At 38.8% G+C, this 25,057-nt stretch overlaps 1 protein-coding gene across 7 annotated transcripts in view; it reads left to right on the top strand.

Moving 5' to 3' along the window:
- Window positions 1–25,057, top strand: part of CLDN12 (claudin 12) — an 85,109-nt gene that overhangs the window by 42,103 nt on the left and 17,949 nt on the right. For 4 of the 7 annotated variants that reach the window (XM_081800560.1, XM_081800557.1, XM_081800561.1 and 1 more), the window contains 2 exons: window positions 20,797–20,890; window positions 22,205–22,298. The exons of 2 other annotated variants lie outside the window; for them this stretch is intronic. In XM_081800560.1, the coding sequence (XP_081656686.1) occupies window positions 20,797–20,890; window positions 22,205–22,298 (188 nt within the window). The remainder of the gene's footprint in view (window positions 1–20,796; window positions 20,891–22,204; window positions 22,299–25,057) is intronic. One more of the 7 variants, XR_014139365.1, reaches the window with a different exon arrangement.

Raw genomic sequence — 25,057 nt, 5'->3', positions numbered from 1 at the left:
GGGGACTCAGAGCTGGTGAGGTATACATTTGGGCAAGGGGAGGCTTATAGTTAGGGACAGCAAAGTGACGCTCTGAGGGAGGGAGTGTCCTGATCTCTTCTGCTGTTCTGCCCTGAAAATTATGGATTTTCTGTAACAGGCAACAATCACAATCTTCTGTTCTTAATTTGGGACAATATCAAAAAAGTTTCCCTTTATCTTTTATTTATTTGGATAAACAGATAATTTTTGTTCATTTTGTAGTATGTATATATAAGTATACATACCTGTATGGAAATGCGTATATGGCTAGAAAGAGCAAGATAGCAAGCTTGATTTATGAACAAAGGAGCTTTATACATGGGATTTGTAGACTTACATATTTCCCTTCCTCATTGCAGATATTCAGATCAACTCTAGGAAAGAGCACAGGGACCTTGCTTAAGAACAATAATCACATCTGTTATCATCATTTTTCCTTCCTCTGAGGAATCTTAATATGTTGCTTTCAAGGAAGGAATGCTCAAGAGATGTAAGAAAACATAAGTTAAACTGGCTTAAGCAAAAGGGGAATTACTGATTCAGATAATAGAACAAATTGACTCCAGGGTCTGTCTGATCTAGTTTCCAGATAGATCAGCAGGATTCTGTTTCTTCTCCTGAAATGACTCCATTCTCATGCTGGCTATTCCCTTATGAAGTAGAGTCCTTTGAGAAGCAGATGCTGACACAGAATTAGACATGGTGATGATTCAGGTCTCCATGAATCAATGTCAACTTGGGCCCTGTGTATAAAAGTCCTCAAAAATGTCAGGTATTCCTCTTTTTACACTTTACAGCCACTCTGGTAAATAATCGTAGTGAATGGGGAAGGACTGGAAGAATCATTATAGTATATTTTTGATGCAGTTGTTTGTGGAGTCCCTTCTAGAACCGGGACACTTCTTCAGTCAATGAGTTCTGGATTTGAAAATTGGCTCAAGTTTGGATGCTGAGGAAGGGATTGTGACTTTTTATTGGAGCTATGACCTCAGCCTCCTGCTCTTCCATTCCTGCCCTTTTCTGATTGTGGATGTTAAGCAGCACCCTTGATTAATGCCCCTCTATTCTACCCCAAGGAATGCCATGTTCTTTTAGCCGTCTCCTATGATTCAAGCCCCCATTTGCCGGCCCTCTGACTTTGGCTGTTGTTTTGATTATTGTGGCCTCCTGAATTCTTGTGTTTAAATACCACCACTTGACCATTATTACTTTGGGAGCTCCATCATTCCCATTGGCTATAAGCAAGCCCAGTTCCATGACTGCTTCTACTATCAGTCTTGGCCTGCATCACTAAACACTAGTGCCCTCTTAGCAGCATGTTTCTGATGGCCTTGATGTTTTCTCTGGACCCTCTCCTGGAACATAATCATCTGGTGGTTTTTCTAGCCTCACATAATGCATCTATTTCAGTAAGCCCAATTCTCTCAGCCTTTCTCTTCCTTCCTCTTCCTTCTGTGTAGGCAACTCAGGCATTACCACTTTCCTCCGGGTTGGCCCTCACTTTCTTCAGACTTCTAAAAGTCAGCCTAACAATGAATTTGCCCCATGCCCTGGGGTCTTGCTAGGGTATTAAATCCCATGTCCCATGAAAGTACCCCCAAGTCGATGAAATCTCACTTATCCAGTTTAACATTCTAGTGCCTGGATAAGCATCTTCAAAATTCAGTATCAGTGATACTCATTGACTCCTTCCAATACAAGCTAGTTATACGATGGAATATAGTTTTTTTCCTCTCTTATCAGCCACAGTGTGTCCTCATCTGGATTCTACTGAGTTTAACTCTAGTTATTGGCCTATCAGCCAGGAGAAGGGGTAGTAGGGACTCCCAGCATATGGGTAGTCCACCTCCACAAGCTCTGAGGTTTCAAGGGGACCTGTAGAGTCAACATCACATCCTCAGGAGGATCCATCCATATACCAAGGCCATCAGGTATATGGTGGTAAAAAGAGAACTGCATCACTAATAAGTTCAGTAGCTCTCCTCCATAAACCAAAACTGATAGTAGAGATAGTCACAGAACTGGGCTCATTAATATCCATGGAATGAATGAGGCTTCCAAAGTAATAGAGACCAGGTGGTGGTACTTAAACACAGAAGCCATGTTTCAGTCAAGCTTTCCCAGCCAGAACTCTGGCCTTAGCATGAGACCTGCCTGGCTCGACACATAAATGTCTCTGGAACTCTGTCACTATCAGGTCCTCATTCTGCTGCTTAGCTGTGTCCATTCCCACTACAGGAGATAAAGGCTACCAAAGAGATCCTCTGGCTTTCACACTTAGTCTTTAACTGCTAGTCAGTAGCCCTTGGTTTCTCATTACCCCTCTGTAGGGCATCAATACAATTCTATAACCAACCCATTCTGCTGTCCTTGTAGGCACCACTCCCCTTTATCTTTCAAATGATTGAATCATTACACCTGCCAGGACATTCCTCTCCACCATATCATTTTCCTAGATGGAAAATATTTTACCACTAGTGAATTTTTTTTAGCAATTCAGCTGTCGTCTCTCTCCAGGGACTATTCATACTCCACATACTGCTCAAGATGGCATCATTTTTACCCATTGAATAGTAACTGAACCAGTTTCAAAGCTTTACCTTACCATTTGTTTCCTCCAAAACTTCTAGTGGTGTTTGTATTAATTTGTATCCTTCATGGATCAGCTGCCAAGATGCTACTAGAAGTGCAAGAGGTTTATTGGGGAAACAGTTGGGAAAGATAACAGAAAGGGAGCTAGTGAAGGTGAAGAGAATCTTCAAACAGTGATACAGGGATGACACCTGTAGGATGAGGTGAAGGTGAGGTGAAGGAATGGAGATTTGTTTGGAAGGATTTCAGAGTACAGCCTAGTTCTAAGAAAATTTCAACCAGATTGATGCGGAGTCCTCAAGCCAAAATCTTCCATTAGAGGCATTCTGGATTAATGTTCTTACCATGTTTAGTCTTGGCTGAGAGAAGCCTGTAGGAAGCATGAATATGGTGGAACATTTGAGGGATAACAGCCGAGGCCATTAGTCACTTATGCTCTAAACTGGGCATTTTCACAGCCACACACTACAGGGTTTCAAGCATGGCTTTTAGCAGCTACAGGGATTAAATCCTTTCAAGTTTGAATCCAGAGAAAGATAAACATCTTTGTCCTAGCATTTCTAGCAGAAGCCCTGAGATTAACTTGGATTGGACCAGCGTGGGTCATGTGCCCACCTATCTACCTCATGGTGGCCAGGGAAATAGCATGTTCTAATTTTTTTTCAGGTCTAGTTTTTATGCCCCACTTCCAGGATAGATTTTGGGGCCCCATTCATACCATGAGAACTGAGCAGTGGTGAAAGGCAGATTCCCAAACAAAAACATGCACATAAAGAATATATGTATTTTTAATTTTAAAGGCTATTGCCAGGTTGCTTTCCGTAGACATTGTAACAATTCAAAGTTCCACCAAAAAGGAAAAAATGGTACTTTTTCTCCATATCTTCACCAGGAATATGTGTTAACTTTGTTTTAATATTTTTGCCAACCTGATGGATACAAAATGCTAGCTCATTATTACTTCAGTTTACAGTTTCCTAGTACTAGCATATTTTGAAATATTTTTTCACACATTCATTGGCTACTTGGATTTACCTTTCTATACATAGTGTCTTTACATCTTTTGTCCATTTTTCCATTGTTTTTCTTTTTTTTTGTCCTTTTCTTGTCAGTTTATATTTTTCATATTATAGCTAATAACCCTCGGTTGGTCTGTCCTCTGCATTGCAGATAGGCAAGCAAAGAGTCTGAAACTCTGCTTATGTCTTGCCCATCTCCATCTTTATAGTCAGTACTAGATCATAGGCCTCAGGGTGCAGTTTAGATCAATATGCCAAGCCTTGGGACAACTGCATCAACCTTGGGACAACTGGAAAAACAAAGCAAGATAGGACCCAGTGAAGCACAAGTTTCCATGCTCCATCCTTGCTCAAATTTCACTAATTCTGGAACCACCTTAACAATTTTGTTGTATCCTTTAAATTTTGTACTACTATTTATATTTCTGAAACTTGGCATTTTAACATAGGTTTATTTTAAAAGTTTTTGTTGTTGCCATTATATCACTATACCCACTAGTTACAGTTTTCCAATACACATTAAAAATAAATTCAAGGGGCGCCTGGGCTGTGCAGCCAGTTAAGCCACCCACTTGGTTTCAGCTCAGGTCTCTGCTCAGGTAGTGATCTCAGGGTCGAGATGGAGATGTCCAGCTCCACGCTCAGCTCAGAGTCTGCTTAAGTTTCTCTCTCCCTCTCCCTCAGCCCCTCCCCCTTACACTCTCTAAAATAAAGAAATAAATCTTTTATTAAATAAATTCACAACTATGAAAGTAAAGGATATCCGTCTGCATACCACTTGGAATACACCATACTTTGGGAAATGACATCAAAGCGTGCCCTAGTACCACAGACCAGTCAAGGAGAAGATCAAGGATTTACAGAGCTATCAGTTTCACTGCTTATCTGCAGCACCGCAGCCCCCATGGGGTGGGGTGGATGGTAGCTTCGCTTATATCTGAGGAAAACAGCACAGAAAGGTACAAGTGCTTTCCATGCTATTGAGTGGTGGACATTAGAATCCAGGCCTTGCTCCAAAAGCAATAGGGTAACAGGGACCCATCAAGTCCAGTGGGGGAACTTTCCCTAGTGGTCAGGGCTCTAGGAAGCCTGAGCCCACGGCAGGCCGGGATTGCATTACCAACATTCCGCGTTCTGGCTGGAACACTACAAGTTCTAAGGTTCTGCGAATTATGCTGGGGTCTAGGGCTCAGAAGGGGCTGCCTCGGAAGGTGCTGTGATTTGGTCAGGTCACAGTCCCATCAGGGATCCTCCTGTCCAACCTGGTACCTGGTGCCCACCACGGTCCAACTGGCCTGGAACTGGCGGAACCCAGGCTGGAGGAGTGATGTGCTGGCTGCGGGCATGGCGCCAAATCCTCTTGCCAGTTTTCCTTTCCCTCTTTCTTATTCAACTGCTTATCAGCTTCTCTGAGAATCATTTTTCCCACATCGCCAGACAGAGGGGCAAGCAGAGATCAAAGTCTTTGGATGATGGTGAGCCATTCCAAGCCCAGAGGCTGATGCCCTGTACACGCCACTGCCACCATATTTCCTTTTGGCTGTGCCACTCTGGCAGCCTGAAATTTTCATCTCAAAGTTGTTGTTTAGTGTTGGTGGTAAGATATTTTTTAGGGCTCTTTATGTTTTTGGTGAAATCCAATTTAATTGGACTCAAATTAATTTGCTTTATCAGAAATGTGAAGAGTTGGATTAAAACAGTTTAAAAGTTTGGGAAAGCATGTGCCCCCCCACCCCCCTCACTTTTTACATGACCTATAAAGCACATAAAGTTTGTGCTGTAAGCTGTAAATTAGCTAATCAGACTCTGCTCAATAGTCATGGCTAGTCTTAGTGGTTTAAGGTTTTATTTAATACATTCCTTAATTTGTGTCTTTTTTTTTTTTTAAAGATTTTATTTATTTATTTGAGAGAGAGAGAATGAGAGAGAACACATGAGAGGGGATAGGGTCAGAGGGCAAAGCAGACTCCCTGCCGAGCAGGGAGCCTGATGCGGGACTCGATCCAGGGACTCCAGGATCATGACCTGAGCTGAAGGCAGTCGCTTAACCAACCGAGCCACCCAGGCGCCCCTTAATTTGTGTCTTAAGAAAGAATTGCTTTGGTCTGGAGACTTCCCTTAGTTTTCCTCCCCAACTGAAGAAATTTTGGAACGTTAAAATTCATGCTGAGTTGAATTCATGAACCTGGAAATAAGATTTTTAGTATCCTAAATTGAGATTGTATAGATAGAATAAGGACAGGATTTGAATTACTTGGGAAATGCCCTGTAAAGCCAAGATTGCTATTTGTATGAAGACTATAAGAATTACTGCTGTCTGGTTTCTAGAGTCTGAAAGAATGTTAGTATCTATAAGGAAATTGGTCTTCCTTACTAAAACCAAACCCAAAGCTCTCAGCTTTGTCCTGAAATGAGACTGCCCTTTGAGAGGATGGAGAGTAGGGAGAGGCTGAATCAAAAGGCCTAGCTTGTTTCCTTTGGTTTCATCTTTCCCATAGATTTTTCTCTTTTGACTCCTTGGTCATCCCCATACATACTCCAAGAGGAACAGTGTTCTAGTACCATTCCCACCATGTTCTCCACACAAACAGTGCCTAAAAACATAGGCCAAGCATAGAAACAAATCCTTCTTTTTGTTCCCTAGCAAATTGGAGTCATACTGGAATTTTTCTAAAGGCGTTATTAAAATGCTGATGAAGAACTAAAAGGGAGTGAACAAAGACACAAACAAATCAAGAATTATAGGTAATATAGTCTGGTCTCCAAAGACTGAAGGTTCTGATTCTAGGTAGCTCAATTCTAGGATTGACCAACCCTGTTCGATGTTTCTGTGGAAACAGTTTCCCTTTGTGAGGGAAAGTCTAGTTCAGCCTGTCCTGGACCTCCCCCCACCCCCCAATTTTTGCTTCCTAGCCTGAGGCATTTCCCCTTTGTGCTTGCATTCAACCTTCCCATCTAACAGGGACATGGTTTCTTAGACATTATTCCTTCAGCTCCAAATCTGAGAAAATGATTCTAACCCCTACTATGATCCCCACCTCCATCCTTCCTAGCACTCAGATTGATAGGCCTTTCCCACAGGACTTTGTGAATGATCCCACAACAAGTGAGACCTACCACAAAGCTCTGGGTTGCTTTGATCCCCAGAGCTTTTAACCCTGATATTCACTTACAACCGAGAGCTCAGTAAGCAATTTCCTATAAATTATAGTTGCACTTGGAACTTTGGGTTAGGAATCTTTTCCCCCAATATCTAATGAAAGAGTAAAAAACCACACTAACATGTAGTGATGTTCTTTCACCAGGAGCAACCAAACAACAAAGGGGCAGAGTCTAAAAAGCCACTGGCAACCAAGGAAAAAAATAAAGGAAAGATTCTGCATCAGAACAGAATAGTACAGAGTGACAATGCTCCAAATACCACTATCACCCTTTAGAAGTCACTAGTGAGTAACTAAATTCCAAGAATTTTCATTAATACTCCTGGAACTAGAGAGATGCAAATTGAGTGGGTATCCTATTCTTTACCGTTCTGAAGAATAACAGAGGAAATTGTTACAGAGGAGAAAAAAGGGAAAAAGAAGAACTGAACAATGGATGGAAAGGTCAGTTCCTGGGCTGCAAACTTGATTTAGGGGCAGATCTACAGTCCCTTTTATGGAAATGGGTAATGCCTCCGATTAGCTAGAATCCTGGCAGAGGAAAATGACAAAATCTTAAAAGAGTGTAGAGCCCAGATATTCTAACAAAGTCTGGCACGGCCTCACCTGAGTTCTTTCCCTTTGTCAGGTGCTGAGAACAACTGAATGAATAGAACATAAAATACCATAAAACTGTAGTTTCTCAGAAAAACATCTCAAGGATAGTTTTAGGTGGTCAAGGTGTCACCTACATCATGTCAGCACAAATAGAAGTTCTGAACCCAACAATCCAAGCATTAGTAAGATGAAAATAGACAACAGAGCAACTATGCAAACACTGCATAGCTAACTAAATAATGAAATTAAGGAGTTTGGTAGCATGTAGAAAACAAATAATGTACCCTAGAATAAAACGTAACTCAAGGAACAAATGCAAATGTCCCCACAAGCGCTTTTAGCTAGAGAATCACCAAATAAGAAATAGATTCAGTGAGGGGCACCTGGGTGGCTTAGTCGGTTAAGCATCTGCCTTCAGCTCAGGTCATGATCCCAGGGTTCTGGGATCGAGCCCCCACATCTGGCCTCCCTGCTCAACAGGGAGTCTGCTTCTCCTCGCTCTTGCTCTTGTGCTTTTATGCTGTCTTTCTTATTCCCTCTCAAATAATATCTTTAAAAAAATAGATTCAATGAAACGAGTCTCAAAGTAAAGATATCAGAATGAGGTAAAAAGGGAGATTTCTCTGACGAAATACATTGAAGGCTAAATAATATGAATATGAGGCAAGGCTTCCAGGTTTTCTCCTTATTTCCATAAGTACCCATTTATTTCTGCTAATGTTGAACACACCAAGAATATTTGTCATTTACACTCTAAAGTATGCATATTATATTGGGCTCTGATAGCTGCCTCCTTCCCTTTCTTCTAGCCTAGGGGCTGCTGATATCTGGGAGGAAGTGGGGTTTCACTGTCTTTCCCCTCATGGACTTTTCAGTTTCTTCCATCACCTGGACCCCTAATTCCCAGTACTAAGTTTCCTATATTATATATAGAGTAATTGCTATCACTCAAGACCCTCTCTGAAATTTATACTCCAAGATATTATTTAGAAAAATGAAAATGAACCAAAGGGAAATGTAGCATTCAAGAAAGAGTAGTAAACAAAGAGACCAATAAAACTTAGAGTTAATTTTAAATGTTCGATTTTAAGTCAACAGCAACTTAAATATAATAATAATTTAATAATGATTCATAAGTATTTAATAGTAATTAGAATTCTTGATTATATCTACCTGGGAAGTGGTATGGAGAAGAAAAGGAAGAAAGCAAAAGCATATTAGGATCCTTATATAGGTAGAGAATGTAGATCCTGATTAGGCAAAGATTATAAAGAGGTATATAAGGGGTGCCTGGCTGGCTCAGTATTTATGCATCTGACTCTTGATCTCAGCTTAGGTCTTGATCTCAGGAACGTGAGTTCAAGCCCTACATGGGGCCTACTGAAAAAAAAAGGCATATAAAATATATGTCTCAAAAATTTTTAAATAGCTTATATGTAAATAGAAACAGGAGGTGTGGCTTCAAAACCACTAGAGGAAATAAGGGAACAAAGAATAAACTGAGGGAATAAAATATACCTTTCAAAAATGCCACTGAAAAAGAAAGCAAGTATAGCAATCTTAATATTGGATAAAATAGAATTTAAGTAAAAGAAAATCTTTAAGTAGAAGTGATAGTCCATGCTGATATTATAGCACAGTACATGAAGATGACATATGAAGATTTGTTCATCAAACAACATAGTTTTGAAATAGATGCAGCAAAAGTTGATAGAAATAGAAACAGCATTTGACAAGTTAAATCCACTTTACATGCCTATATCAGAAATCAACAGATCAAGTATATAAAATATAAGGCTACAATATAGAGATTATAATATATAAAGCCTTGTGATCTGGCCCCCCATTGTTTTGTTTTGTTTTTTTCCCTCTTAGCTGTTCTTAAAACAATTCCCCTTCCAGGTAAACATTAGAATCAGCTTGTCTGATTAAATTGTTCTATTTTTTAAATTATTAATTTATTAATTCATTGCAATGCCAATCAAAAAGAAAGTTCTTGTTTTGATATCTGGTATAATATATTTTGATGCCTAGCATCTCTAGGTGTTTCAAATTGTGGTCCTCATGGGAGAAGAGAAGAGGACCAAAGATGGAACTTTATGGAATAACATTTTAGACATTGGTAGAGGAAGTGGAATCAGTCAAAGAAATTCAAAAAGAGTGGCCAGAGATGTTCCAGGAGAACTAGAAGAGAATGATGCTGCAGAAGTTGTGAAAAAATATATAATTAAGAGGAAGGAAGTGACTAGATAGAATATAGATATACAAAAATCAGGCCTGTGGGGTAAGGGAAGAATCTGGTACCTAGCTGTTTAAATAGCTAGTACCTCTTTCTTCAGGAATAGAGTGAAAGAAAGAAAGAACCTATTGCTTCATGTAAAATATGATCATGTAGGTTAGCTGGTCCTCACTGGTTCTCCAATAAGGGCAGGAAAGACTATAGGAAAAATTGCTGGGTAGTTATACAAATGTTTAGTCTAAACCTCTGAGATGGACCATATCAGGTCATTCACTGACATGAGAGTCAAGCTAAAAGAGAGGGAAATGAGGCCATGAGGGGCAAACAAGTTCAAGGTCAAGGAAAGTGAAGTTCTGAGTGAGGTCAAAATGCAAGTGAGAGAGGAAAGGAAAGAAGATTCCAGTTAGAGAATAGAATATTGGAGTTTAAGACTTCATGGTTGGAGCCATCCAGAATGATGCCAAAATCTAAGTTGAGATTATGGAAATAATTTGCTTAAGATGAAGAATCAAGAGTTTTTCTGGATGGTGGAATTTCAATGTTTGTTTTTACTGTGTACGTATTTCTTATATTGAACATGTATCATTTTTATAGCTACAGAAAGACAATAATCCTGTTTTAATTTTGGAAAAAATGTAAGTATCAGGAATGAAAATAAGGAAAATATCAGGACTTAGTGGAAAGAAACAAAGCTGTGGACTTTATACTAACTGGAATGTTTTTAGATGCAGTGTAAGAAACCAAGATTTTACATGTAAGAAAAACATAATTTGTCTTGCTTAAGTGAAGCAAAAGAAATGTATGGGACCTCAGAAATGAGTGAATCACCATCATCTCCTTATTTCTCCTTTGTTGTCTCTACTTTTCTCTGCTTATCAACCTCATTCACTCCTATTAGCTTCCTCCTCAGGGCTTCTATGGTCACTGGAAGCTCCATCTTCTCAACTTCCCAAACAAAGAGAAAGTGGCTCCCTGCCACCTCTTAACCTCATGTTTTCATTTGTAAATCATCAGAGAAAGACTCTCATTGGCCTGACTTAGTCATATTCCCTCTCCCTAGACCAGTGTGGTCTGGGATTCGCCCCCTTTGGTTCAGGTGTGCCTTACATGCCTGGCTGGGACCAGGGAGTTTGTGTAGGAGGGGGCAGTTACCAACTGTACCATGTGTCTACTGCTGGGAAGGAGCAGTTCCTGCCAAGGAAGGATGGGTTATATTTCCCAGGAGAAAGCAGAGGTACTGGTGGTCAAAAGAGCTTAAACCCACATTCTGTCATTATTAGCAAGTGAACTTCAATGTGTTATTTGACTTTTCTGAGGTCAGTTTCTTCATCAATAAAGTGAGGTTAATAATAACCACCTTTCAGGATTGTGAAGATTGGTTATAACTGTTTTCAAGTAAGCATTTATGTTTATAAATTGCTTAATAAGGATTCCACATAATCTGAGAGTGAAGGCCAATTTATATTTCCCATGAAGCTGGATTGATTGCTGGCTGTGGCTGCTCAGAAAGGGTTTGCATTTTTCTAGTTGGTTCTTTCAGAGAGTCGCCTTTTCCTGGTTTAAACAAAGATGCCCTGTCTTCAACTAGTGCTAACAGCAGCCCTACATCTTCAACTTTCTCTAATGTATATAATATAAAAAAGGTAAATGAAAACCATGTTGATATCATGTACATGCTGGTATGATGTGATGTGGCAACTTCACCTTTGCAGTATTCTTCCCCCAAACCCATATCTTCAGTCTAATCATGAGAGAAACAGACAAATCCAAATTGAGGGATATCCTACAAAATATTTGGCCAATACTCTTCAAAACTGTCAAGGTCATGAAAACAAGGAAAGACTGAGACACTGTCACAGACTAAAGGAGACATTATGACCAAATGCAATGTGGGATCCTGGATCTTGGAACAGAAAAAGTGCATTAGTATAAAAAACAATGAAATCCTAGTAAAATCTGGAGTTTAGTTAAAAGTAATGTATTGGTGTCAATTCCTTAGTTTTAATAAATGTACCGTAATAGTGTAAGATACTAGCCATGGGGAAAACAGGTGAGAGGTATACAGGAACTTTCTGTATAATCTATGAAATTTTTCTGTAAATCTAACATTATTCCAATGTAAAAACTTCAGCTGTGGGAAACAAGTAGAATTTGGAGAGCCCATGTGGCTAAGTCACATGCCTTTTGTTTCCCTGCTCCTGCCTCCTGAAGTAAGCCTAAAGCCGGCTGCCCCAACATAGCTGAAGTAGTAGAATCTTTCCCATTGACCTTGCCTTTTAGTCAACTTCCCTTTGGAGGCTCCAAAAGGGTAGGGAGAAGTAATATTCAATAGGGCTTAATTTGAAAAACTCTCGTAAGTCTTTTGCCAGCCAAATCAGATCTGTATCCAATCAAACAATTTGAAATTAAATAGAAAGGCCTGACCTTTCCCACAGAGCTTATGAACTCTGTCCCCAAAATAATAAAGTGACTTTATTGTTATTGCATCACATGAAAGCTAGGGTATTAATTCCAGGCTCTACTTACTTTACAGAGATGTTGGAGTAAGAAAAAGAACCATCAAAATGCTTTTTTTCCAGACTTATAGTTTTTATTCTAGAACTTTCAAATATAATTATATTGTTTATTTTTTTATGAAACAAGAAGAATGAAAATCCTCATCTGGGAGAAGTTTTTAAAACTTGCGGCACAACAAAATGAAGAATTAATTTTTTTTTAATATTTAAAGACCTGGGGTGCCTAGGTGGCTCAGTCGGTTAAGCATCTGCCTTTGGCTCAGGTCGTGATCCCAGGGTCCCAAGATCAAGACCTACATAGGGCTCCCTACTCAGTGGGGAGTCTGCTTGTCCCTCTCCCTCCGCCACTAAGGACTAATTAGCCAGGAATATCTTAGCAAAACCATGTTGAATAACAAAGGAATTACTAAAAGAGGTTTTTAAAGTATGATGTTGTAAATATATAGTGATATTGCCAATTTGTTTTTCCTTATTGGTTTTTGGAAGTTATTTCTTAGAACTTAACTTGGCTAATCAAAGTTGGATAATGCCATTTCACATTTTTCCCAGCGATAGTAGAAAATAAAAGAGTTAGGATTTAAATAGTACCAATGGGAAAAGTGTCTAGATATGTGAAAATAATGAAATAAAACACTGGGGATAGATGAGTATGCCATTAAACAGGAATGACTAAATGAAATGCACTTTTATATAAAATTAAGCAACAAATGGTCTTTGCATTTACATTTTTGCACTTAATTTTTTATAGCATGTGCTGTAAAGAAAAATTGTCAATTATGCACAGAAGATAAGAAAGTAAGTTAACATATATGAGAAAATTGTCTTGGGAATGTTATAAAGTCACATAATTTACAGTTGTAAATGTACTTCCTTCTAGAAAATTATGCTTTAAAAACAAAAAAAATTTTTTTGCTTGAAAAGAATTATACTTTGGGAAGAATTTTTTGTAAGTCAAGGAAAAGATAAGCCCTTTGAGATGCAGTGAAAATTTCCTTGCTACTCTATTATCTCAAAACTAGAAAGGATGACACATTGTTCCTTACCTAAAATGTAGCTAAGTTCCCTTCTCTGATGATTAGGTAGCTGACATTGTTCTTCACTTCAGATTTGGAAGAAAGTAGAAATGCCATAAGAATTGAGGGGTATGGTGTTACAGAGGGCTTTGCAGCAACGCTTACAAAACCATTCAACCAGTATTGGAGAACTGACAACACCAAAGACAGACATGAAATCACTAATTAGAAAAGAGCATACTCTAGTAACTGGTATCTGTCATAGTGATTTGGATGCACAATTCTGTGCGCCTTCTTATGGTCATCCATGCCAGTCCTTCATTTAATGAGGACCTGGGCTCCTGGCTCATGGACTTCTCCATCTAACCTACGTGCTTTTTAAACTCGGCGAAGGCCCAGACACACTTGATCCCTCAGGCTCCTGACTTCCTCAGGTCTGCATTAAGAAGTCACTTCCCTGGCCACACCCTGAACCCTGCACAGTCTACAGTGGCTCCTAAATTTTCGTTCCCCTTACACTGTACTTACTTTTTGGCGTCAGGAGACTGCCCTCTAGTCCTTTAATCTCTCATTTTTCCTTCAGCTTATTGGCCCTCTCCTATGGATTCCTTCAAGCATCCTTCCTGTGAATTCTCATGGCTGTTCACTTGAATGAAATATTCTTCCACATTTCTTTGTTTGTTGCAATGGAAATTTTCAAACACATAAAAGCAGAGAAAATGGTATAATAGAACTGTATACCTGCAAGATCCATCTTTTTTTTAACCTTTTTTTTTTGGTTGTTATGTTAGTCACCATACAGTACTTCATTAGTTTTTGATGTAGTGTTCCATGATTCATTGTTTGCATATAACACCCAGTGCTCCATGAAATACGTGCCCTCCTTAATACCCATCACTGGGCTAACCCATCCCCCCCCCAAAACCCTCAGTTTGTTTCCTGGAGTCCATAGTCTCTCATGTTCGTCTCCTCCTCTGATTTCCCCCCTTCATTTTTCCCTTCCTTCTCCTAATGTCCTCCATGCTATTCCTTATGTTCCACATATAAGTGAAACCATATGATAATTGTCTTTCTCTGCTTGATTTAGTTCACTTAGCATAATCCCCTCCAGTACTATTCATGTCATTGCAAATGGTGGTTATTCATCCTTTCTAAAGGCTGAGTAGTATTCCATTGTATATATGGACCACATCTTCTTTATCCATTCGTCTGTTGAAGGGCATCTCGGCTCCTTCCACAGTTTAGCTATTGTGGACATTGCTGCTATGAACATTGGGGTGCATGTGCCCATTCTTTTCACTACATTTGTATCTTTGGGATAAATACCCAGTAGTGTAATTGCTGGGTCATAGTGTAGCTCTATTTTTAACTTTTGAGGAAACTCCACACTGTTTTCCAAAGTGGCTGTACCAACTTGCATTCCCACCAACAGTGTAAGAGTGCTCCCCTTTCTCCACATCCTCTCCAACATTTGTTGTTTCCTGCCTTGTTAATTTTTGCCATTCTAACTGGAGTAGGTGGTATCTCAATGTGGTTTTGATTTGAATTTCCCTGATGGCTAATGATGTTGAACATTTTTTTCATGTGTCTTTTAGCCATTCGTGTGTCTTCTTTGGAGAAGTGTCTGTTGATGTCTTCTGCCCATTTTTTGACTTGATTATTTGCTTTTTGGGTGTTGAGTTTGAGAAGTTCTTTATAGATCTTGGATACCAGCCCTTTATCTGTAATGTCATTTGCAAATAACTGCAAGATCCATCTTTCATATATGCTCTCTCCCAGCCAAAATGGATTATTTTGAAACAAAGAAGGATTTTGATACTGTATCATTTTACTTACAAATACTTATCACTCTCTCCCCCTCTCCCTCTTGCTCTCATTCCGGGTGTGTGTGTGTGTGTGTGTGTGTGTATGTGTGTATATATATGTGTATATATATATAATAGATACTTTGCTTTAAAATATTACAAGTCCATCATTATACCTAAAAATTAACAACTTTTTTAATAAAGATTTTATTTATTTATTTGACAGAGAGAGAGAGAGAGTGAGAGCAGGAACACAAGCAGGGGGAGTGGGAGAGAGAGAAACAGGCTTCCCGCCGAGCAGGGAGCCCAATGCAGGGCTCGATCCCAGGACCCCGGGATCATGACCTGAGCCGAAGGCAGACACTTAGCAACTGAGCCACCCAGGTGCCCCCAAATTAACTTCTTGGTATCATCAAGCATCCAGGAAATAACCACATTTCTCTTCTTGTTTCATAATTTTTTTGAAGTTCATTTGAACAAAGTCCATGCATTGCAACTGGCTGATATATCCCTTGAATCTCTTTTTATCTATATGCTCCTTCTCCCTCTTTTTTCTTTATTGTAACTTATTTGTTGTAGAAACTGAATTGTTTGTTCTATTGCGTTTCCCACAACCTGGATTTTGCTTTATCCTGTGCTCCGTAATGTGCTCTATCATGTTCCTCTTTCCTATTTTTTGTTCTTGTAAACTGATGATTACATATAGAGGCTTGATCAGCTTCAGTTTAGTTTTTTGGCAGGAATATCTCATGCTGAGGACTTTCATTAGAAAGCAAATAAGTTTGTTGAACATTTTGTGATGTCAGCAGCCTTGATGATCCTTGCCTATACAAATTATTTTATTTCACTGGAGGTTGCAGAAATCACCACTGCTTTAATGTCCTTGCCTTCTCATCTTTAGCTGTGTTGGATCTGCATTCCCTAGAACTGATTGGTCCTTTGGTCTGTTTTTCATTTGTTACACATTATTAGCCTGTTGCTGCTGGAGCATATTGCACCAAAGTCTGCATTAATGCAACTACAAATCCATAGTTTCTCATCTCACCTGAGTCCCAAGACTACCCATTTCTTGCCTTTGATTAGCAACATTCCCTCAAATTTCCCACAGCAGCAATTCCAAAACTTTTTTGCCATCCTTAATGTTCCAATGTAATCTCACATTCCCTCATTCTCAACAGATGGGTTTTTCTCTAATTTTATAGACAAAAGTAGAGCCTCCAGGGGCAAACTTTACTCCCCAAACTGATAAAATTTCTGTCATTTTTCCTCATCCTTATGCATTCTTCCCTTCCTCTTAAAGCAAGAAGAATACTTCCTTCAATTCCCCTGAATTTGTTCTGGATCTTGAACATGTACATTTTTGGATTGTAACTCATAGCATTCAGATTGTTTGCATATTTACCTTCCTCCCATTCTCAATTCCCTGAGGGCAGAGTGCATGTTTTATTCCTCTTTGCATCTCTAACAACCTCACACATTTCCCAGCACGTGACAGTTTTTGATAACTATTGATTTGAATTAACACTTGCGCCACTAGAAGGTATTTGAAGTCATTAAATTATATTTAATATACTCTATAATATAAGAAGGTAGAGAATTTTATCTTAAAATATTTATATACATAGCCATTCTGGCAATTCTGGGCATAGGATTATTTGAGTGTCATTTTTAATATATTCCCAGTATCTCATAGAAGCGAACTAAGGGATAATTCCATATGGTCAACACAGAATTAGGGTGTTATCTTTTGCAAAAAGATGGCCTCTGCTGGTACCTGTTGGTACCTCCCAGACTTTCGATGACAATGCTTGCCACCTCCCAGAGGGAATGCCAAAATTTATAAATGGCAATTCATGAAGCAACCAAGAACATTTGAGTTCTTCTTGCACTATAAAGGACTGGAAGAGATGGCCTGGTATGCCTAGGACTGTCCTATTTTATGGTGGTTCACCACCATTTACTTGGTGAAATTATTGTACTGACTCCTTTTCATTCCCCAAAATATTCTAATTTGAATGGTATATTATATGCTTATTTTTCTAACTGTAAGGGAATCTTCCTCAGATTCCATCTGAAACATTTCCTTGTGATTTAATAGTATATGGCTAGCCTTTTAAGAGTTAGAAAACATTCTTACCAAAAACAATACTACCCCCCAACACATAGCTCATAACACAGCATATGGAAAACATCTTTTTATTGGTATCTTCTCTTCATAAGAAATAAAATTTCAAAAACCATGCTAAGAAACTTAGTGCTAAGTCTCACCTGGGCTTTCATTGCTGTTGAGAATCATTATGTGTCACTTTGAATCTTTGGAGTGATAGTTTTCAATCATAGTGTTACCATGACAAATCATGTCATAAGTAATTTTTTTTTTTTTTTGCCAGGGCCAATTAGAAAACTGAGTTTTGCAATTTAGTAGATTCTAGGTTTTCCCCATACTCACATCTTTCTCATTCATTGCATCTTGATATGGATTATTGCTTGGGACAAAAAGGAATAAAGTAACAGCAAACCCAGTGGGTTTTTTGGAATCTTCCACAAACTACTTTATCTACTGCACAATTCATAAGAAATGACCACTACTCACATGCTTGTAAAATACGCTTATAAATCCCATTTGTCACATCCCACAAAGATGCCCACCTTGATATTATTTTTTCTGAAGAATTGTGTGTGGTGCGTGTGCATGTGCGTGTGTGTGTGTATGTGTGTGTATTAGGGCCTGGAGTAGGGGAGGTAGATAGGGTCATAGATCCAAATCTGGATATGCCAATGAACACATGGATATCACCGATTTTGTTTTTGTAAAGTGTACATATTGCACCTGCTGATTAAATTGTCACTCTCTAGAGAGCAAAACAGTGCTTTATATATCTGTGTAACCTCTGCTTTACTTAGTATTTGCCCATAAATAATGAGTAAATGCTCTTTTGATCTTCCCAATGTCCACTACTTTAAAATCTCCCTTTGCACAATAACAGTTAATATTTTTTGTAAGTATAATATTGCTTGGTTTATACAATGTTAACAAACCACTAAACATTAGTATGCCTTCCCCTTTCTGCATTTGTTTTCATTTTAATGATACTTGCTTATAAAAATGTCAATTTTTATGTCCATATATGCTTATTAGAACAGAGTTCTACCCCAAATGAATACTCTAGGTTTCCCATGGAGCAATATTTACCATCATTTTAAAGTCTTTTAGCTGACTTCTCAGTTGTCACTCTCTTGAGAGTCAGGTTGGCATGGCTTTGTATTTATGTGGGTCATTTTCCTTAGCTACAAGAAAAAAATCCATGTAATTGTCTTAAATTATGCATTACCAATTTAAGGATGTTGAATATAATATGCTGTTCCTCTGGATAATGTGAAGTTCTGCTCTTTGAAGACTTTTTAGACTTAGTTAAGGTGTTAGTCAAATCTTTTTTGTGGTATGTTACAGAAGCCTCCCGCAAACTAATTTAATAAACAGAAATCCAACTCAAACTGATTTTTATTGACTCACAAAAGTGGGAAGTCCAGAGGTGGTCTTGGGATCATGCACAGCTAAATCTCCAAGGATGTTTTTCCCATTTCCTCTCTTTTCATCTTTCAGCTCTGCCTCCCTCTATGTATTGACCTCCTTTTCTCCTATGGCAAATGTGGACATTTTCCATATAGCTCGAAAGAGCCTGGCTCCCAACAGATACCTCCCAACGTCTGTATACAACTTCAAAGAAAATTCTAATTGGCTTTATTTAGGTCTTCTGTCCAGTCCAGCACTAGTTACTGGGCCAGAGGGATGGGCTACCCTGAGTACCACTGACTGGGTTGGATGATTCCAGTAGGATAGAAATGGTGGAGCAAAACTGACTGACAGCTGCAGAACCACTTAGAACTGAAGGATGACAGCCACAAAGGAGAGAAGGTGTGGTTACCAGAAGGACAAGGCTGATGACACAAGCTGAGCAAAAGAGTAAAAACAAAAAACAAAAAACAAAAAAAACGACCTTAGTCTACTGTATTTCACCCTTCGACTTTTCAGGATGTGAAGATCCTACTTTCCCTATCTCTGCATTTTAAAAAATGTTCCTAGCAAATATACAAATAACCCTCAACTAAAATTGTCCTTCCCCAAAGTCAGTTAGTTATTGCCCTCTAGCTCTGTCTGGAATCTCAGAGCAGTGTGCATGATGTGCGGATGTTCTGTTGACTGTCCCTGGCCAAGCAGTGAGTTATTGGTCACCAATCTGGCTGCCTTAGGCTCAACCCGTGAAGGAACTCCCTGTTCCATTGTTCTCTGAGCTTCTGTCAGAGAGAGGCACAGGAGAGAATGTCTCCTTTGGGGACTGCACTGCTTTAGGAGCTCACCTGATGTGGACTTGGTTACTGGGGCCTGGGAATCAGCTTAGCACTGAGTAACCACAAGGTCCTGTCTGACAGGTTCAGGTTGTTTTTTTTTTATTTAAGATTTTATTTATTTGACAGAGAGAGACCAGCGAGAGAGAGAACACAAGCAGGGGGAGTGGGAGAGGGAGAAGCAGGCTCCCCGCGGAGCGGGGAGCCTGATGCGGGGCTCGATCCCAGGACCCTGGGATCATGACCTGAGCCGAAGGCAGACGCTTAATGACTGAGCCACCCAGGCACCCCAGTTACAGGTTTTTCTGGCAATTCATCTCCCATAAAAGCCTGCTAGATTGCATGGATTTGATTCCTAGAAACGCTGAGAACTCTTAACCAAGGTGAGAAGTCTCTGGGCTATAATCTGAATCTAGGCTTTGACTTTGCAGTTCTAGTCTTTAAGCAACAGTCCAAAAGGATAGGACCCATTCAACCTAAGTGACTCCATTTGACTTCTGGTCTTGGTTAACATGAGAGAAAAGCTGGCCTTAGATATACCTCCTGCTCTCAGGCAGTGACTAAGGGGTGGTTCTTTACTTGGAATGAGTCATTATCTCTGCTGGTCTCAGGATGTTCAGCAGGACGTGATTTGGAGGGGTCTGGGATCAGTCTTATAAGATTGGTTACCAGCACAGAACCAGACTGATTAGGTTAGAATCCAAGCTCCTCTATTCACTAGGTGTGTGACCTTATGTAAGTCATTTGACTGTTCTGTGCCTTATTGTCCTCATCTATAAAGTGGACATAATTTTTCTTAGCTCACAGGGTTATCATAAGGATGAAATGAGTTAATATATAAAAGGGCTTAGAATGATGCCCGTCACATGGTAGGCTCTATTTAAGTGATATTTTTACCACTCTGTCCTCATTTTTTTTTTACTCTTCCAGATTCTAGTCTTATCTCCTGCAATGGTTTCCACCTTTGTACCTTCCTTTTGCTTACTTCAGCAGGGGACTTAGAATTCACTTTTCCTATTTTTCACGTGATTATCTCAACACCAATGAGCAGAAGGGAGAAGGGCATGAGGTATGACTGATTGACAGCCCCACAAAGCCCACATGTAACAGAGGAATCCCCAGAGGAAGGAGTGAGTGCTATAGACAAGGGGAATGGGAATGAGTATTGAGGGGTGAGAGAGAGGAGAGAGAGAGAGAGAGAGAAACCCTATCTACTGTAGTTGTTATTACTACTTTATGAAATCATGTCTCAGGTTTAGTTCTCTAAACATAGAGCCTAAGAAAGGGATTCAGGTATATGTGATTTCTTGAATGATTGCTCTTTAGCAAAATTCTATGGAATAAGGGACTCAGGACAACAAAGGGACAAGAGCCAAGAAAAGATATGGTCTTGGGATGCCTGGGTGGCTCAGTCAGTTAAGTGTCTGCCTTTAGCTCAAATCATGAGGACATTGCTTTCATTTTTTTTTTTTCTTTCCAAATATAGTGTTTTTGGTGCAGTGAAGAAGGGGCTTGCAAAAAAATGTGTCTTCCATATTTCGGGTGTCAATTCAGTTCTGTATATTGGTCAAACTGTAGAGGTGAGTTGTCTTTATTTGAATTTTTATGTACTTTTTTTCCAGTTAACTTGCAAATACTATATTTCACTATATTTGGAGGATTATAAATTATTCTATTTACTTTATTAAAAATATAGCAAATCTGTTCATTGATGTTTCCCTGGATACAGGCTGATACTGGTTGTTTCCAACCAGTGTTGGTTCAAGCTAGGTCAACATTCATTCTGATTGGTGAGTACCTTACCATACTAGTTGTTGGCTACTTTAAGTTTCAGCTCTAATGTACTCTAATAATGATAACCATTACCCAGTGAAGGGAGGTGTTTCATGTTGTTTTAGGAACTCCAGGAGTTTCTTATACACTAGCCTTGGGGTGAGGACATACTGAAATATGCCCAGGAACATTACTCTAACTTGCATTTCCTCAACTAATATAATCTATACTGACAGTTGCCATTCAGAACAGTGACTCCCTAGGACTGAACAAATTTTAATCATCTTTATATCTGTAATGTGTTTTTTTGGTATGTTATATGGTACTTACCAAAGCAGGGAAATGTACTAGAACCTTATAATAAGTTTCCAAAAAAGGCGAAATGAAAGCTTTCCTAGTGAACCCTAACTGTATAAGAAAACCCAATCTAGAATCTATGTTTACTTCTTAATTGAAGTGAAAAAAAAAACCCACATGAATTTTGCCCTCAATTCCCTGTTCTTTCAGGTACTATCAGGTATATTTAAATCATAATTGATTGTAGCAAAGAGCTTATAAACAAGTAACGGTTCATATATTCAGTATGAATGGGAAGCCAGGTTTCCATTTCATGTTCTGTCCTTGTAGCTTCATTTTACGGATGTACACTGGGGGTGGGGGCTATGGAATCTGCAAATGCTAGAACTCTGCTCTCCCAGCATGCATTTGTTGTCTCTTTGATAAGGAGCTCCTTAACTCAACAAACGTCCCCCTGCTATCTGCATGCATCTTTACAGAAACGGCAGACTGAGGGATCTGCTCCTTTCTGTTGAGATACTGCCTGGAATGAGTTTAGAGGGAAAATACAGGGAAAAAAATAAGCCAGTGGCCTAATAGTTTACCAATCTGGAGATGAAGGACATTAAATGCTACATCCTTTTAGCAGCTCAGATTCTTTTCTAATATTGATGATTGTTGTATTAATGGTAGTTTTACTGGAGTATATGATGATGTATGTTATACCGTTTTTCCATAACTTGTTAATTTGTATTTAAGAATCAAACTGCATGATACTAGAAAAGATAAAAATATAAGAAATTATTGCTCTTCTATTAAAATATATTTCTTTTCATGCATTTCAGTTGACATGTTTGGATTCCTGATGCTTCTACTCATCATAATATTAATTGCAGTACTCATTTGGTATTGCTGCATCTTTCACTATTACCTACAGGAGTATGTTCATTTTCTCCTTAGTAAGAATGCACTTGGGGATAATATCACTGAAGAGAATGCTAAGCTAATTATCAGGAAATGTTTTACCTTTTTTATGTAATAAAAATAACATATCTATATGATAGGGGAAAAAAACGTTCAGAAGGTAACAGAAGATTATAAAATGAAAAGGAAAATTTAACTTGCCCACCCCCTACTCTACCTCTTACACCTCCTCCCCAGAAGTAATCCTTCTAGTATGATTCTAATGCAGTTCTTCTTTTGGTTACTTCCTATATTTGAACAATATGGTTTTGACTCCTTCTCATGATTTATTAACTTCAAATGTTATCTATTGAGTCCCCAGAATGAAATCTGAAAATTTATCTTACACTATCCATAGTCTTCTGTTATTTTGCTCTTAGTGGGTATTACCATTTTGTTATTTTTGAATTTTAACTATCATTTTTCATTCTTGGCTCTTAAGATTTCTAATATTTCTTCTATTGGTTATTGTTTCAACTTGATTGAGTTGATTACTTTGAGTAATTGGTTTAGTGCTCTGTCCCTATATACCAAGTCTTCTCCCATTATTTAAATAAGAGAATTTGGAACCCTGTACTTCTGTCTATTCTTTCCTCCTTCTATCTCCTAAACTCTGTAAGCTTTCTCACTCATTTGACCTTTTTTTTTTTTAAGATTTTATTTATTTATTTGACAGAGAGAGACACACAGTGAGGGAGGCAACACAAGCAAGGGGGAGTGGGAGAGGGAGAAGCAGGCCCCCCGCTGAGCAGGGAGCCCGATGCGGGGCTCAATCCCAGGACCCTGGGACCATGACCCGAGCCGAAGGCAGACGCTTAACGACTGAGCCACCCAGGCACCCTCTCACTCATTTGACCTTATCAAGTATATAATGTTTACTTTCTGTTCTGTAACTATATCTTTATATCCTGAAATGCTTACTCTATAGTTTGAATCTAAAATTTTAAAAATAATAAACATAATTTTTAAAATCATGATTGTATAAATATTGCTTAGTGAAGACCAAACTGAAAATAGAAAATGTGATTCTGTGTCATTGGCTGTATTACTTGAAAGAGAATTATCTAGTGTCCCAAATAGATTCTCTTTCCTTACTCTCCATTTCTCAAAATCATGCTACATTTCATTTTGTTTCATGTTTACATTGTGACTTTCTTATACAGCTTTTGCATTTTCTAGGGTTTTAAATTACCTTCATTATTTCCTGTCAAGAAGGATAGTCGTGTATATTTATTCCTATCACTGTGATCATTCATCTTAGTATTTGGAAAAATATTTTCATTTTCATCTTATAGACACTCTTCTAAAAGTCTGAGTTTTTTTCTAATTTATAAAAATTAGTTTCTTTTCAGGGCTCTACTGAGCTAAAATAATTTTTTGGATCCTGTATCTTCCTCTTTTTAGAATTCTTTTTTTCCCCTTTTACTGGAATATTCCTCAAGCAACTTTTTCAAAAGGAGTTCACAGAAGATATGTAAAGTGTTTCCATAGTTCATACATGTTGAGAAATTTTTCTCCATTTTCCTTTAGCCAGCATTGAATTACTTTCTTTCCTTATATTGTATACCTTTTCCGAGAAAGACCCATAGACAAGATAGAAAGACCCATAAATAAGGTAGGTGCACACTAATAGGCTCATCTGTAAGGAAAATATGCCCTATGAAAAGATAAAGATTAGCCAAATGTCCTGTTTGTTTACCTGAGACCTCCACTTTGTCTAGGACTTCATATTTTTTTTGGCTTTCAGATTTTATGTCTTTTCCATATTAACAAACAAGAATAAAAGAAAACATAAGATGGAAGATCATTTCTTATTCTTTACCTCTAGAACAAAATTATATCCAGAAGGAAGAACCAATAGGGTATATATTACATGTGTGGTAAGAAGTTGTGGCAAATACATTGTACTTTTCTTTTTTATATTTTCTTCCCAGGATTCTGGCATCTTTAAAGTGTCATACCTTTTTTTGTACAGTGCTGAGTAAAGTGGCAAATTATGCCCACAAGAGAGTAGAGACCTGAGCAAACATACATCACTGAAGCTTCTTTTGTATGTAGTTTCAAAGGAAAACCCTGAAGCCTCTCAGCAAATACGGTCCAACAATTGTATTCAGTTCTGGTTAGCTCTGCTATTCACCCACCATCTCGTCCTTTTCAGTTTCCTTTAGAGATCTTCTAGATATTGTTAATTCAGTGAACACTGTATACTATTAGAAGAATTTGACATATTAAGGACTTATCGCACTCCATAATCCAAAAATCCTGGTTGCATTCCAGAAATATTCATCTTTCATTTAAAAAATACCTTTGAGGGCGCCTGGGTGGCTCAGTTGGTTAAGCGACTGCCTTCGGCTCAGGTCATGATCCCAGGGTCCTGGGATCGAGTCCCACATCAGGCTTCCTCTCAGCGGGGAGCCTGCTTCTCTCTCTGCCTCTGCCTGCCACTCCCCCTGCTTGTGCTCTTTCTCTCTGTTAAATAAAGAAAATCTTAAAAAAAAAAAAATACCTTTGAATGACTAATGGAGCATCAAAATATTGATGACTAGACCACCGTGGGAGCAAGATGGCGGAGGAGTAGGAGACCTGGATTTCGTCTCCTCTCAGGAATTCAGCTGGATAGGGATCAAACCATTCTGAACACCTACAAACTCAACAGGAGATCGAAGAAAGGAATAGCAACAACTCTCTCATCAGAAAAGCGACCACTTTCTGGAAGGTAGGACGTGCGGAGAAGT

This window comes from Leptonychotes weddellii, chromosome 12 (genome assembly GCF_054177405.1).
Source record: "Leptonychotes weddellii isolate Sample4059 chromosome 12, ASM5417740v2, whole genome shotgun sequence".
Lineage (NCBI taxonomy): Eukaryota > Metazoa > Chordata > Mammalia > Carnivora > Phocidae > Leptonychotes > Leptonychotes weddellii.
The sequence above is the reverse complement of the archived record's forward strand: the minus strand, read 5'-3'. Positions and strand labels throughout refer to the sequence as shown.